Genomic DNA, 15,270 nt, shown 5'->3' with positions numbered 1-15,270 from the left:
AACAAGCGAAGCGGCGAAATCAGAACTGAATATAAGCATTATATCGATATATACGATATGTCAGAATTCATATTGAGTTTAAAAACTATCTCGATATATCAAACCTTCATCAAAAACATCCCTGAAATTGTATTTTGCTTTATTTGCTCGTGTTTTTGTCTCGTTAATCTCGTTTGCATTTTGTCTGGATTGTGACGTCATTGGTAAAATTCTGTGACGTTTTAAAGCTCAAACCATCATCGGACCCGTTTTGCGCTCAAATTGTGTCCGGATTGTAAAGTCATAGGTAAAATTCTGGAGTTCTATGTGGTTTTTAAGATTATAAACTTCATCAGACTCATTTTGTGATTAAAATATCGATATATCGCCCACCCCTATTCACAACCAAATAAAGTGTAATAATTAAGAGTCAAAGTGTTGAAAAGGCGCTGTTCCTGTTTTGTACAGTGTTACAAACGTGAAAAACAGAACTAGGTCTTTATAAAAACTAGGGCCGGGTATCATTCAGAAATTGCCGATACGATGCATTTCTCGATACTTAGGCCACGATATGGTATGCTTTTCGATACAGTGAGCTTTTGAGTCAATACAATTCGATACGATTTATTCCACATCAATTCGATACAGTTCAGTGAAAAAAAAAAAAAGGCGGCTAAATCATGGCTGTAATATTAAAAGTCAACTAAGTCCACTGAGTTTATGCAAAGTTAATATGAAAAACACACATTTTACTCATCAAAACTTTTGTAGCTTTTACCCAAAATAATTTAGTAAAATATACCAAAAATTAGTAGTCTCGCTGATATATCGATACAGCAGCCCACAATATTGATACTGTATCATCAAATTAAACAATACGATATATCGATATTTCAATATTTTTGCACACCCCTAATAAAAACGCTCATATTACTCTATTTTCTGATCTATGTTGTAACGTTTCCTTGTCACAAACAGACCTGGAGCTGTGTTTTGTTTCATTCTCGCACATTTAACACACACATTTCCAAGGAGATACTCAAGTTAGTGACAACTAGCATGATAACCACACTCTTCCTGATTATCAGACACTAAAGCGCTTTACAGTTAGATGCAGACAGGACCCAGCGAACTCATTTTGACCTCAAGAGCTGCTCAAAACTTGTACTAAGACACATTTTGCTCAAATACATGAAAAATAAAAAATCAGGGACGGTTTAAAAGGTATTTAGAGTTTCCCTGTATCACCTCATGACATCACAAGGTGGAACTGAGTTCGAGAGAAGAACTCAGAGATGATTCGATATGATATATTTAAAATCGACTCGATACAGTTCAATAAAAACTGAAGGTTAAATCGTGGCTGTGATACTAAAAGTCTTTGTTAAATCGGATTTTGTGCAAAGTTCAAATGAAACACAAACATTTTAATCATCAAAACTGTGAAAATGTCAAATGTGTCGCATAAACAAGCAACAAAACTGTAGCAGTAACAAAATAATTTAGTAAAATATACCAAAAAATCCTCTTGCCGATATAGCGATACTCTATCTTCACATTAAATCATACGATATATAGATATTTCGATATTTTTGCACATCCCTACTAACTATGCAACAAATTTTGAAATGATCAGAGAGTAAAAATCAAATCTGCATTTCCAATTATTGTCATTGTATGTTCATGGGGGTGGGGGTTAAAGTATCAGTATTAGTACTCAGTATCGGCAAATACAGAAATTATTATAGTCGTACACGTATCGGTTTTCAAAAAGTGGTATCTGCATCAAAATCACGACGTTTGTGTGGAAGATAATTTGCCCCATCAGATTTTGAATTTTAAACGCCACTGAATTTCTCACTTTGAATTTTTTTAACACTGAAAAAAGTGTGTTTTAATAATTTTTTTTTATTTATTTTTATATTTTTTTTATTTTATTATTATTTATTTTTTTTTGCACCAGTGAATTTTTTTCATTGCAAATTTTACGCTCTGAATTTTGATTGTTGTAGTTCAGGGCTTGAAAATATTTTTGCTGAATATTTTAAAAGGTGAATTTATTTTTTTTTTTAATATTGAATTTTTATATTTCAGCAACAAAAATTCATAATAAAAATAATTCCTACATGTTTTTTCAGAGTTAAAAAATTCAAAGTGAGAAATTCAACGGCATTTAAACTTCAAAATTTGATTAAATAAATAAAGCTTTAAGAACTTTTTACTCACGAAGCACAATTTTATTATAGATTCATGTTTTACTTTTACTTTTACTTGAGTATTTTGCTCCAGTTTGTACTTTTACTTTAGTAACAAACTTGAGAGGACTGGTTTGGATCTTGGCTCTAAAAAAAAAGACACAGATTTATTGACTGACTGACTGGGGAAAAAAAAAAACTCCCGAGATTTCCACCTTTCCCTCCCGTGTACGCGATCTCGTGGCTGAACGTTCTCGCGAGATCTCGAGGAACACCCGCGCTCACGTTCTCCAACCCGCGTCTGCTTTTTCAGCTCGTGTAATAAAACGCTGAATGCGCTGAGGGCCGATTTCCCACACTAATGACCGGCCGGGTTAATAATTCCCCTCTTTCCCTCTCGCTCCTTTGTCCCAGATCTGGCCCGAGCACAGAGGCAGTCCGCGGATCGCAGCGAGTCCCCGGGAAAGTCTGCAGATTCCCAATATGTGTTCAGACAGAAAAGGACATTTATAATAATCTGTAATAACTGGATACTTCAGGGTGTGACGAGAATATAGTTCAAGTACAGGACAAGTTCTGACTGTCCCGATCCACAACTGTCACACCTTTAAAACACATAATCACCGCAGCTCTTGTTCTGATTGGCTTAGAGAATATAAAGATTGTTTTTCCACAAATTGGCCAATAAAAAAATATCATAAAACTGCAAACTAGTAAACATTTGGCAGCCGTGTCGTTGTTGAGTGAACTCTTAGACGTGCTATTTTCTCACCGGTGCTGTCGTCGTTTCCTCATCACAAACGGTTTTCTCTCATTCACGTTTAACACACAAACCCCGTTCCACCTTGTGATGTCACGTCGTAATACAGGAGGAGCTTTACTCGGTTTTTAAACATCTTCACCAGAATCATTTGGAGGATTTCAGCCCTGGAATTGCCGATCTCTACTGACAAAAAGGTAAAAAAAAAAAAAAAAAGGTCGATCTTATTTTGGAAACGACCACTTCATGACATCGTAAGGTGGAACAGAGCACGTGTGAATGAAACAACACAACTTCAGGTGTGTTTTTGGTCCGTGTACCATTCGTTCTTTTGAATTTCAATCAAGAACGAAAAACAGTAAAATGGGAAAACAGTGTCAAACAAAAAAAAAAAAAAAAAAAAACAGATTTCGACCTCTATTTCCAATATTTAATTTAAAGTTTATATCAAAAAAGACAGTCTCGGAGGCGATTTTAATTTTGATATTTTATTCTCTCTGGTTTATTTGCCCCGAGAGTTCTGTTGCTTCTGCGCCGCGAGTCAATTCAGGGTCAACTGAACAAAGAGTTTATCGCAAACCTGGGCATTGTGCAGCTCCCGGGCCACATACTCTGACCGGCCCATTTAAGCTCATCTGGAAAATAAACATATTTTATAATTTTCCCTCATGCATGGACTAAATCTAGCCTGATTCATCAGATGGTTTCATTTTGTGGAAACCGTCTGACCTCACAGCGTTAGGATTCATGGCGAGGAGAAAACTCAGTTTGTCGATTGGACAAAAGTTAGTTTGATTGAAGACGTTTTGGAGCTCATACAAGCTTCTTCTTCAGTTCAGAACAGAACTGAAGAAGCAGCACAACAGTAAACAGACAGGCACGACGGGTTTGACGTCATGACTTCACGCGGTCTACAACTTCCAGGGTTCTTCCAAACCGTCTAGTGTATTCTGATTCCTGATTCTGTCACTGGAGAGAAATGAAATTGAGCGGAGGAACTGGGTAGCATCAGCCTGTCTAGACTAAAGCTGCATTGCTTTTATATTAGAGGTGTTTTGTTTTGTTTTGTAAGGCAACTTCACTCTTTCATTGCTTAGTCATAACATAAACTCTTATCAGTCTTACCAGCTCGTCAAAACAATGATATTCACCGCTTTTTATAAAGAAATACAATTAATATTATGCTGTTTCTCATCATGGAGTTCAACGATTACTTTCTAAGATGCGAAAGTAAACGCGTCGCTATAAAAGAAGAGACATGTTTGTCCACAAAACTGCGACGTTTTTTCAGGTGAGTCCTTCTAGCAGCAGAACTTTCGGGGCAAATAAACCAGAGAGAATGAAATATCAAAATTAAAATAGGCACCGAGGCCGAGAGATCGAAATCTGTTTTTTTTTTGTGTGTGTGACTCTAAAATGGGAAAATGAAATAAACTGTTTTCCCATTTTATTGTTTTTCATTCTTAATTGAAATTCAAAAGAACGAAATGTACACGGACTGTTTTTGAGGAGATAAAAACATTTCAACGTGGCTTAAAGATCATTAGAGTCAGTTTCGTGTAATAAAAAAACTTGTAAGTACAATTTTTAGTACTCGTTCCACCACTGGCTATAACCAAGTACCAAGACTTGAGTGTACTAATACTCGAGTGTACTAATACTCGAGTGTACTAATACTCGAGTGTACTAATACTCGAGTGTACTAAGACTCGAGTGTACTAAGACTCGAGTGTACTAAGACTCGAGTGTACTAATACTGTGTACTAATACTCGAGTGTACTAATACTTGAGTGTACTAATACTCGAGTGTACTAATACTCGAGTGTACTAATACTCGAGTGTACTAATACTCGAGTGTACTAATACTTCGAGTGTACTAATACTCGAGTGTACTAATACTCGAGTGTACTAATACTCGAGTGTACTAATACTCGAGTGTACTAATACTCGAGTGTACTAATACTCGAGTGTACTAAGACTCGAGTGTACTAAGACTCGAGTGTACTAATACTCGAGAGTACTAATACTCGAGTGTACTAATACTCGAGTGTACTAATACTCGAGTGTACTAATACTCGAGTGTACTAATACTTGAGTGTACTAATACTTGAGTGTACTAATACTTGAGTGTACTAATACTTGAATGTACTAATACTTGAATGTACTAATACTTGAGTGTACTAAGACTTGAGTGTACTAAGACTCGAGTGTACTAAGACTTGAATGTACTAATACTTGAATGTACTAATACTCGAGTGTACTAATACTCGAGTGTACTAATACTCGAGTGTACTAATACTTGAGTGTACTAATACTCGAGTGTACTAATACTTGAATGTACTAATACTTGAGTGTACTAATACTCGAGTGTACTAATACTCGAGTGTACTAATACTCGAGTGTACTAATACTCGAGTGTACTAATACTTGAATGTACTAATACTCGAGTGTACTAATACTCGAGTGTACTAATACTTGAATGTACTAATACTTGAATGTACTAATACTTGAGTGTACTAATACTGTACTAATACTTGAATGTACTAATACTCGAGTGTACTAATACTCGAGTGTACTAATACTCGAGTGTACTAATACTCGATGTACTAATAATGTACTAATACTTGAGTGTACTAATACTCGAGTGTACTAATACTCGAGTGTACTAATACTTGAATGTACTAATACTTGAGTGTACTAATACTCGCCTTGCAGTTCTACGCAGAGACTAAAACAAGGAAGCTCATTATAAAACATATTTTACTTGGAAGCCTCACTCACTTAACACAATTCCACAAATTATTTATTGCGTCAGAGAACCGCAAATCATCGAATCCGGAAAGTGAAAGTATTCTGTTGAGGAAAAATACCCCACTGTTGTTTAGGTAATAAACAATAGAAGCGTAAATCCAGGACACGGTCGCTGCCAGGATACACAAAACTGTCCTCTTGTATTGTTTACGGTTTTAAAAAAGTACGATTGAGGTGGAGGATTTGGCAAAAACTTATCATGGACGTGTAGGTTTGGACCAACGATGGAACGTAACAAAGTAAAAGTAGTAAAGTGCTGTACTTCAGTATAAATTTGAGGTATCTGTACTTCATTTCACGCTAAATATGGATAATTTTTTACTTTTACTTCCCTACATTTGAGAGGAGGCGTCTGTCCTTCCTACTCCACTTCCTTTTTGGAACAGGACTGAAAAGTAAAAGTATTTTTTATAATTGTTTGAGATGATTTTGAGGTTCATAATTTGAGCAAACAAAAACACAAATAAAAAAGCTAAAAAAACTAACAAACTTTCATTGTTTCTGTTGCACAAACTCACCATATTTGAAGCTTTAGAACTCAAAATCTGCACAAAATACTTTTACTTTTTACTCTCTAAGCATAATTTTAAACAGGTACTTTTACTTAGATAGATTAGATACTTTTACTTTTACTTGAGTCTTTATTTTGCTCTAGTATCTGTACTTTCTGCTCCGCTACATTTTTGAACAGGACTGAAAAGTAAAAGTATTTTTTATTATTGTTTGAGACGATTTTGGAGGTTCATAATTTGAGCAAACAAAAGTATAAAAATAAAAACAGCTAAAAAAATGAGTTCCACTCTTTCTGTTGCACAAAATCACAAAATTTAAAGCCTTAGAACTCAAAATTTGTGCGAAATACTTTAACTTTTTACTCATTATTTTACTACTAAGACAATTTTAAACTTGTACTTTTACTCAGATAGATTCATGTCATACTTTTACTTTTACTTGAGTCTTTATTTTGCTCCAGTACCTGTACTTTTACTTAACAATAGGGGTGTAACGATATCCAAGTCTCACGATACCATATTTATCGCGATATCGTGGGAAAGCTGACGATATGTTGGGGAGGCTCACGATTAGGGATGTAACAATATACAAATCTCGGTATTTTCACGATGTACATCTCACGGTACGATATTTATTGCGATATTTTGTGGAGGCCAAGCAGCTAAAACTGTTAAAATGCGACTTTTTTCCTCTTAAAATGCCTCGACAAGACTTAATCCAAAGACTTAGAAGTGTTAGAACTGTTATTTCTTCTTGTCGTCTGCACTGAAATGGAGCAAAGGATCATGGTCTATGTAGTTCCCTCTTAATAACTCTTAATTTAAACAAAGGGACATGTAATTCGATATATTCTGATGGTCCACGATATTATTGTGAGAACTCTGACGATACGATATCATGATTTTTCGGTTATTGTTACATTCCTACGTAACAAAATTGAGTATTTCTTTCCGCACCGGTTTGGACGAAGCTCTAAAAAAAAAAAAAAAGACACAGATTTATTGAGAAGGAAACTCGTACAAGTCCTGGTTTAAGACCGGATCAGAGGCCTCAGTCCTCACTGTGACAAATGTTTTATCAGACAAGTCACTTTCTTGGAGATAAGAGCAGAACAGCGAGGTCTGTCACGATAAACTTCACAGAACGATGCATCGCTACAGAGAAATACTGCGATATAAGACGAGAGTGGTGATAATAATAAAAAAATTGTGATATCGTATCGTCAAAAGTCTCACAATAATATCATGAGATGTCACAATATATCGAATTATAAGTTTCTGTGCTTAAATGCATTGTTTTATAGAAGCAACAGCTTATAAACATCAGGAACTACATTTCCCATGATTCATTTCAGCGCAGAAAACATGAAGAAATATTGTTTTAACTTGAATTCTTGGGATTTTGATGGAAATAATTCACATCAAAATCTTGTCAAGGTATTTTAAAAGGGGTTTAACGATATCCAAATCTCACAGTACGATATTTATTGCGATATTTTGTGAAGGCAGACAAAACTTTTTCCTCTAAAAAACGCCATGACAAGACTTAAAAGTGCTTAGAACTGTTGAAATGGAGCAAAGGATCATGGTCTATGTAGTTCCCTCTGTCTTTTTTCTTTTTTTTTTTTTTTTTTTTAGCTATTTCTGCTCCATAACTTTTAATTTAAGATAGACTTGTAATTCGATATATTGTGACAGCCCACGATATTATTGTGAGAACTTTGACGATACGATATCACGATATTTCGGTTATTGTTACATCCCTGTATTTTAAAAAACAAAAAAATATCTACATTCATATCAGCCTCTTCAAAATATTGCAGTAAATATCATAAATATGAGATGCATTGACTAGTATCGGTATCGGCGAGTACACTAAGGCCAAGTATCGGTATCAGTATCGGATCGGACCCTCAAAAAATGGTATCAGAACAACACTAATAATAATGACGTTAGTTAGTTACGGTTTCATTCTTATTTTTTTTTATTTTTTTTTTTTTATAGTTTTATTTTATTTATTTATTGTTTTATTTTATTTATTTTTTTAAATTTCATTTTATTATTATTATATTTTTTTTTTATTATTATTATTATAATTTTTTTATTACTGTAAATGAAGAGCAAAGTTAATGGTGCACTTTGCTCATTTAGGATGTGTGTGGGTGACTGAGTGAATGGAAGAGTGTGTGGGCATTAAATTTTTTTTTTTAATACAACTCAAATTTTAGCTTTTACCCTGGAAGTCTGCATTCAAAAAATGAAAAAAATAAAATAAAAATATTGCAATATAAAATAACACTGAAAATACTTTATGTCACTGACCCAAAGAAGGAAAACCTCAGTTATCTTATTTTTAAATAGTCATCATCATTAAAAGACAGAATGAACCAATACTAATCACCAAAAAAGTTATTTATTCTACTATCTACAGCTCAAATCTGACCATATTACATAAAAATGCCCAAAAATCTTCCCATTATTGCAAAGAAACTGAACATACGGTAAATACTGAGCCCCAAAATACTGTATATTAACATTTCCAATGGGATGTAACGATATTCAAATCTCTCTGTACGATATTTTTTACGATATTTTGTAGAGAACGCCTTCGTAAAATGCCTAAACCCAAACAAATACAACTTAAAAGTGCTTAGAACTGTTATTTCTGCACTAGAACGAAGCAAAGGATCATGGTCTATGTAGTTCTCTCTTTGTTTTTAGCCGTTGCTGCACCAAATTCATTCATTTAAGCGAAGAAACTCTTGATTCGATATATTGTGATGCTCCACGATATTATTGCGAGAACTTTGACGATACGATACCACGATATTATGATATTTCGGTTGTTCCCAGAGTCTAAAAACAACTTAAACTACGACGCGAAAATCATCATGAACTTCGAAAACTACATTGGTCAAAAATTTCTGCTTCAAAGTGCCTTCCTTCATGGAGATGTCATTGCTTTTTTTTGGTCTGGAATGTTTCGCAGTATGACTTTAAACCCTTTTTATCTTCACGGAGACCAAACGAGGCCAAGTTACAGGTCAGATCTGCGGAGAGGCGACGCCGCTCGCAGCCAGAATGTTGTTTTTGTAGGTGTTTTTGAGCTACAAAACTGAATAAGTGTAAAGTAGAGGCTTTTAAAGTCACGCTGTGGGACATTCCGGGCACGGCAAAGACATCTCCATAGAAACAAGCGGAAAAAGCGACACAGTACACCTTTAAACGCGGCGTGCGACTCTCACTCTCGCGCTCCTTCTGCGGTTGGAGCTGATCCGACTACAGCAGACTTACAGCTCTTCTGACGCTCTTGAGTCACGCTGACAAAACCCGTAAAAGCCGGGTTAAGTGCCTTGCCCAACGACACAACAACAAAACCAACGAAAGTCTGAGGCCGTGAATAAGGCGTGCGGGCGTGTGCGGGCCTGTCGAGATAATTACTACTTCAATTTATGGTGAGTATATGAAAGCGGGAACAGGATACAGAATTTTAGAGCTTAAAATGTGATGATACGTTTAATTATACCGTAAAAAAACGAGAATTCGCACGTCGGTTTCCTGAAATGGGCGAGTTTAGGGATGTAACAATGTCCAAATCTCTCGGTACGACATTATCACAATAATAAAATACCTCGACAAGATTTTGGTGCGAATTAATTTTCATAAAAATCCCAAGAATTCAAGTCAAAAACATATTTCTTCATGTTGTTTGCGCTGAAATGAATCGTGGGATATGTAGTTCCCGATGTTTATAAGCTGTTGCTGCTATAAAACGAAGCATTTAAGGAAAAAAAAACTTGTAATTCGATATATTGTGATGATCCAGAGAAGAATCAAAGAATTTAATTAGGTCATCAACAATGTTTTGGCACTTCGTCTTCTCTCTTCGACTTTATTGATCCACAAGGAAAACTATTTGGACACAGGAGCTTACACATCACAATAAAATATAAAAACAAACAGTAAAAAATGTAAATTATGAAAAATATAAGTAATAATAAATGATAATAATTCTATAAATGTACATAGGGATATTTGTTACATGAGGGTGAGTTAATTTACAGTTGTAGGGAGTATTATCTGTTACATAAGGCTGAGTTGTTGTACAGTTGTAGGGAGTATTATCTGTTACATAAGGGTAAGTTGTTGTACAGTTGTAGGGAGTATTATCTGTTGCTGTACAGTTGTAGGGAGTATTATCTGTTACATAAGGATGAGTGTTGTACAGTTGTAGGGAGTATTATCTGTTACATAAGGGTGAGTTGTTGTACAGTTGTAGGGAGTATTTTCCTGTTACATAAGGGTGAGTTGTACAGTTGTAGGGAGTATTATCTGATACATAAGAATGAGTTGTACAGTTGTAGGGAGTATTATCTGTTACATAAGGGTGAGTTAAAGGTGAATACGTAACAGACAATACTCCCTACAACTGTACAACAACTCGCCCTTATGTAACAGATAATACTCCCTACAACTGTACAACAACTCGCCCTTATGTAACAGATAATACTCCCTACAACTGTACAACAACTCGCCCTTATGTAACAGATAATACTCCCTACAACAACTCACCTTTATGTAACAGATAAGCTTGTCTTCCTACGACCTCTTGTTTATGGCTGAAATTTTCTATTTTGTTACTTATTTTTCTATTTTATTTTGACTTCTATATAAACATTTCATAAAATTACGTCTTATTTGACACGTGTCTTGCTCTTTTTTTGCTACGTATTTTAAAATGTATTATGATCATTTATGTTTTTTACTCTTTGTTTTTATATTTTATTGTGATGTTTTTGAGCTGCTGTGTCCAAATAATTTACCTTTGTGCATCAATAAAGTTTGTCTAAGTTTCGTTAAGTATCGTTTATCGTTTTATTTTCTCTGTATTATTGTATTGTGCTTCAGTGTTTGTTATCGTTTGTTATCATGACAAGCCCAGACACGTTTATGTTGTACCTGGAATCATTATTGTTATTATATTTCTGGAAACTGTGATTTTAATCTGATCGCGAGTGGTAAAATATTCCGAACTGGTGTAAAAAGGTCAGTGTATTTTAGTTTGTGAATAAGATCGTGAACAGAAACAAAAATTTTTAAGTGACATCAGGAAAAGTACCTGACGCGAAACACTACAGACGCTAAATAAACAATAAAATAAACAACAATAAATACAAAAAATAATGTCCAGTTATGACGTCCAGAGTCACTAATGCTGTTATTGTTAAAGATGCATCATGGAACTTTTCTGTCTCCATGTACGGGTGTATTATTGCTTTTCCCGGAATGTTCCACAGTACGGCATTGTAGTGATCTGCTGTCACGGAGACCACCATGTGAAAATACAGGTAAGATCTACGGAGAGGCGATCCAGTTTTCTCAAGGCTTCTTTGTTTTTATTTATGTTTTTGCGACGAAAACTCTTGACCGTCTTTAATTGATTTTATTTTATTATTATTATTTTTTTAAATGTTTGTTTATTTATTGTATTTTTTTTTTATGTATTTATTTTATTTTTTAATTAGTTTATTTACAATTATTATTTTTATGCTTTTTTTTTTTCAATTTTCTGATACTGTGTTGGTAAAAAGTGCGACAAAAATAAAGTTCGGTTGGATTGAAAAGAGTAATCGAATAAACGGAAAATGTGCAACTTTAATGCCGTGCTGTGGGACATTCCAGGAAATCTCCATGGAGACGAACAAGCTGCGAACCACCAAAAAAAAAAATTCCAATTCCGCTCGTTTTTTTTGTTTGTTTTTTCCACTTACTGTTGTTGGACTTGAGATCTCGGTGGATGACGGGCACGATGGCCTCGCTGTGGAGGTAGAGCATCCCTCGGGCGATCTGCACCGCCCAGTTGACCAGGACGTGGGGGGGTATCCTTCTCCCCGCCAGCGCCCGGCTCAGCGCCCCCCCTGAGGCGTACTCCATCACCAGGCACAGGTTGGGCTCCTGCAGGCACACCCCCTTCAGCGCGATGATGTTGGGGTGCGTCAGCATCGCGAACAACCTGGCCTCCTGCCGGACGTTTTGCGCGGTCACGCTTATATCCTCGTCGGGATCCTGCCTGGCAGCTTTCACCGCCACCAGCTCGCCTCGCCATGTACCTCGGTAGACCTTCCCGAACCCTCCTACTCCGATAACTTCCTCCAGACTTAACTCTCGAAAATCCACCACGAGCGGTTCGAACTCTCCGGGCCCGAGTTCGCCGACCACAGCTCTCCCGGGAAGCTTGCCGTATCCGCTGGGCTTGAAGGACCCGTAGTTGGAAGGAAAGATCCCCACCTTGTTGTTGACCTTCCCGGCCCACCAACCTTCGTCGCCCGAAATCTCGGAATCCAAGGACAGGACTTCCACGAGGTCGCCTTTCCGCAGGGTGAGCTCATCCTTGCAGGACGCTTCGTAGTCGAACAGGGCGGTCCACACTGGGTTGGTGAAGTTGCCTTTCGCCGACTGCTCCAAGTTCTTCCAGTTGGACAGCGGGCCGCGGCTGAATATGTTCTTCAGGGGCTCCATGGAACCGGATGTTTGGATTGGATGACCTCCCCGACGGTTTCAAAATAAAGTACAGAGGCGTACTTTATTGCGCCACTCTCCCTTTCCTGTCTGTCTGGTTGGTTCATCAGGGACAGATCTGCAGGAGCCGAACCAACCGAGATGTCTTCTGCGGAATCAAAAGAGTTTTTCATTCATTCCCAAAAAAAAAAAAAAAAAAGCTTCGATTAACACTTTATAATTCTTCTCGAAATCTCTAAAAATTCCAAACACGACTCTTTAGCGACAAACATTTCTCAAATTTTCTTTCTGGGAGTCTCCAAATCAGCTCACATTGCATAACGCATCTTCACCCCCATCCCAAATTCCACCTGCTGCGCGCTGCACGTACGGACTTCGAAATAAATCGTGCTTTTGGAACGATTGCACCGCGCGTAAACTATCCCTCGCAGTCCGTTCGGTTCGTACGTGTATTTTTAGCCGTTAAGTGCAGTGGCCATCACAAGCAGGAAGCGCGGACAAGCCGAGAAGAATGGCAGGAAAGGAGCATTCAGTCCAGCCGACCTGTGTTGTTTTACGATGGACTCTCAGAAATGACCGCTACGCTCCACATTTTGCGCGGACGTTTGCGTAAAAAAAATCAAAATAAAAATCCCAACTCGATTATTCCAAAACGCTGCACCGTCTCTGCGCCAAAGTCTTCATCGTGAAAAAGTTCAGAAGAATAAACCGGGATTTATCTCAGCCAAAACTTTAGGAAGAGTTGCGTTTTAACAGGAAGAGCAATCCAAACCTGACCGAGTTACGCTTCCAAAATGACGGGCGCGCGTTTGCATACTTCCCCGTAGAGTCGGTGCGGTCGGGCGCGGGTAAAATTAGTCCAAAAAGCGCAATAACTCCATCCCCAGCGATAATTCCTCTTCCTCGGTCAGCGGCGTCACGATCTCGAACCACTTGTACGTCTGTGCGCGTGGAGGGTGGGGTTTCGAAACTTTTTTTTTTTTTTTTTTTTTTTTTTTTTTTAGTTTCTCAACAGGAAAAGAGTCAGATGACAAGGCCACGGGAAAGCGCATGGCACGAAGGACGGGCGTTTCCGGTGCGAAATTTCAAAATAAAACATGTCGATTTTATTTTTCTCCTCAATAACGCGAAAAAAAAAAAAAGGTTTTAATGAAGAACAGTCTAAAATTACAATAATTTTCTATCAATTTAATGCAGTGCTGGAAAGTTTTTTTTAGGTATCTGTACTCGGTTATTTTTGAAATGTAATCCCCTACAGATTACAGATTACATATCCCAAAATGTAGTTTGTCACGGAATCCATTAAATTACTTAAAGTGAGTAATGTAATCTGAATACTTTGGATTACTTGGTTTGCTGTAGAGAAGCAAAGACGAGGAAATCTTCACATAAGAAAAAAAAAAAAAAGAAAGAAAGAAAAAGAAAATAAAAAAGCCCAGACTTTACTGAACCAAATTAAAAAATATTATTGATAGAAGAGGAGGAGACACAGTTCATGCAGCATGATTTAGTCCTGTTAAATCCTGTTTTATTCCTGGTTTAGACCTGGTTTAGTCCCAGTTTAGACCTGGTTGGACCTGGTTCAGACCTGGTTTAGTCCTGGTTTAGTCCTGGTTTAGACCTGGTTTAGACCTGGTTTAGTCCCAGTTTAGACCTGGTTTTAGTCCTAGTTTAGTCCTGGTTTAGACCTGGCTTAGACCTGTTTTAGTCCTGGTTTATTCTTGGTTTAGACCTGGTTTGGACTTGGGTTTAAACCTGATTTAGTGTCTGGCAATGAGTGGAATTACCGAAAAAAAGAAAGAAAAAGGGGGACATAGCCCGAAATGTAAAGACAAGACAAGAAAATCCTGCTGTGTAATCCATTTATTTCAACAAAGTAACTGTAATCCAATTACCACTCACTGAAACAGTAACTAAATACAGTTTCTCATAATTTGTACTCTGATTACATAACTCCAGTACATGCAATCTGTTACTCCCCAACACTGACTGTACTTTACTTAAATATATTTTAATGTGACCAGACTTCGCTATTTACCCGGGACAGTCTCAGTTCTGAGTCCTGTGTCCCCTGTCCCAGCAGATTTAAACAAAACTATTGATTTGTCCCAGTTTTGTTCAAGAAATGTCCCAAGTCTCCCTATTTTTGACAAATTTTATACTTGCCAACAGTAAAAGAGAGCCATAAATTGACATTTGTTTTGGTAAAATACATAAAATCTGCTTAAAAACGACCAAAACACAAAGAAAATGTGACTATACTGACTCACATGTTCGTCACGAATGGGTCAAGTGCTTGAAAATTTTCCTTAATTACTCACTCGTTTCAGTTTTATTATTACAAACCAGCACAAACCGCGGGTGACCCAGTTCTTGATTTTGAAAATCCCTAAAAGTGGGTACTTTTTATTTTTATGTCACTACATCTGAGCGCAGGGATCTTAACTTTCTAATGAACTACATCATTCCCCCATCAACCATCAATGTTCTGCAG

The 15,270-nt window shown here is 36.8% G+C and overlaps 1 protein-coding gene across 1 annotated transcript in view; it reads right to left on the bottom strand.

Moving 5' to 3' along the window:
• Positions 1-13,732, bottom strand: part of LOC110173792 (mitogen-activated protein kinase kinase kinase 11) — a 180,597-nt gene extending 166,865 nt beyond the window's left edge. The window contains 1 exon segment of the mRNA XM_055156533.1: positions 12,029-13,732. Coding sequence (XP_055012508.1) covers positions 12,029-12,776 — 748 coding nt within the window. The 5' untranslated portion in view covers positions 12,777-13,732.
• Between the last annotated feature and the right edge of the window lie 1,538 nt (positions 13,733-15,270).

This window comes from Boleophthalmus pectinirostris, unplaced genomic scaffold, assembly GCF_026225935.1.
Source record: "Boleophthalmus pectinirostris isolate CB_2022bp ecotype Guang Dong unplaced genomic scaffold, ASM2622593v1 HiC_scaffold_20, whole genome shotgun sequence".
NCBI classification, from domain to species: Eukaryota; Metazoa; Chordata; class Actinopteri; order Gobiiformes; family Gobiidae; genus Boleophthalmus; species Boleophthalmus pectinirostris.
This window is presented reverse-complemented; position numbering and strand designations above follow the sequence as displayed.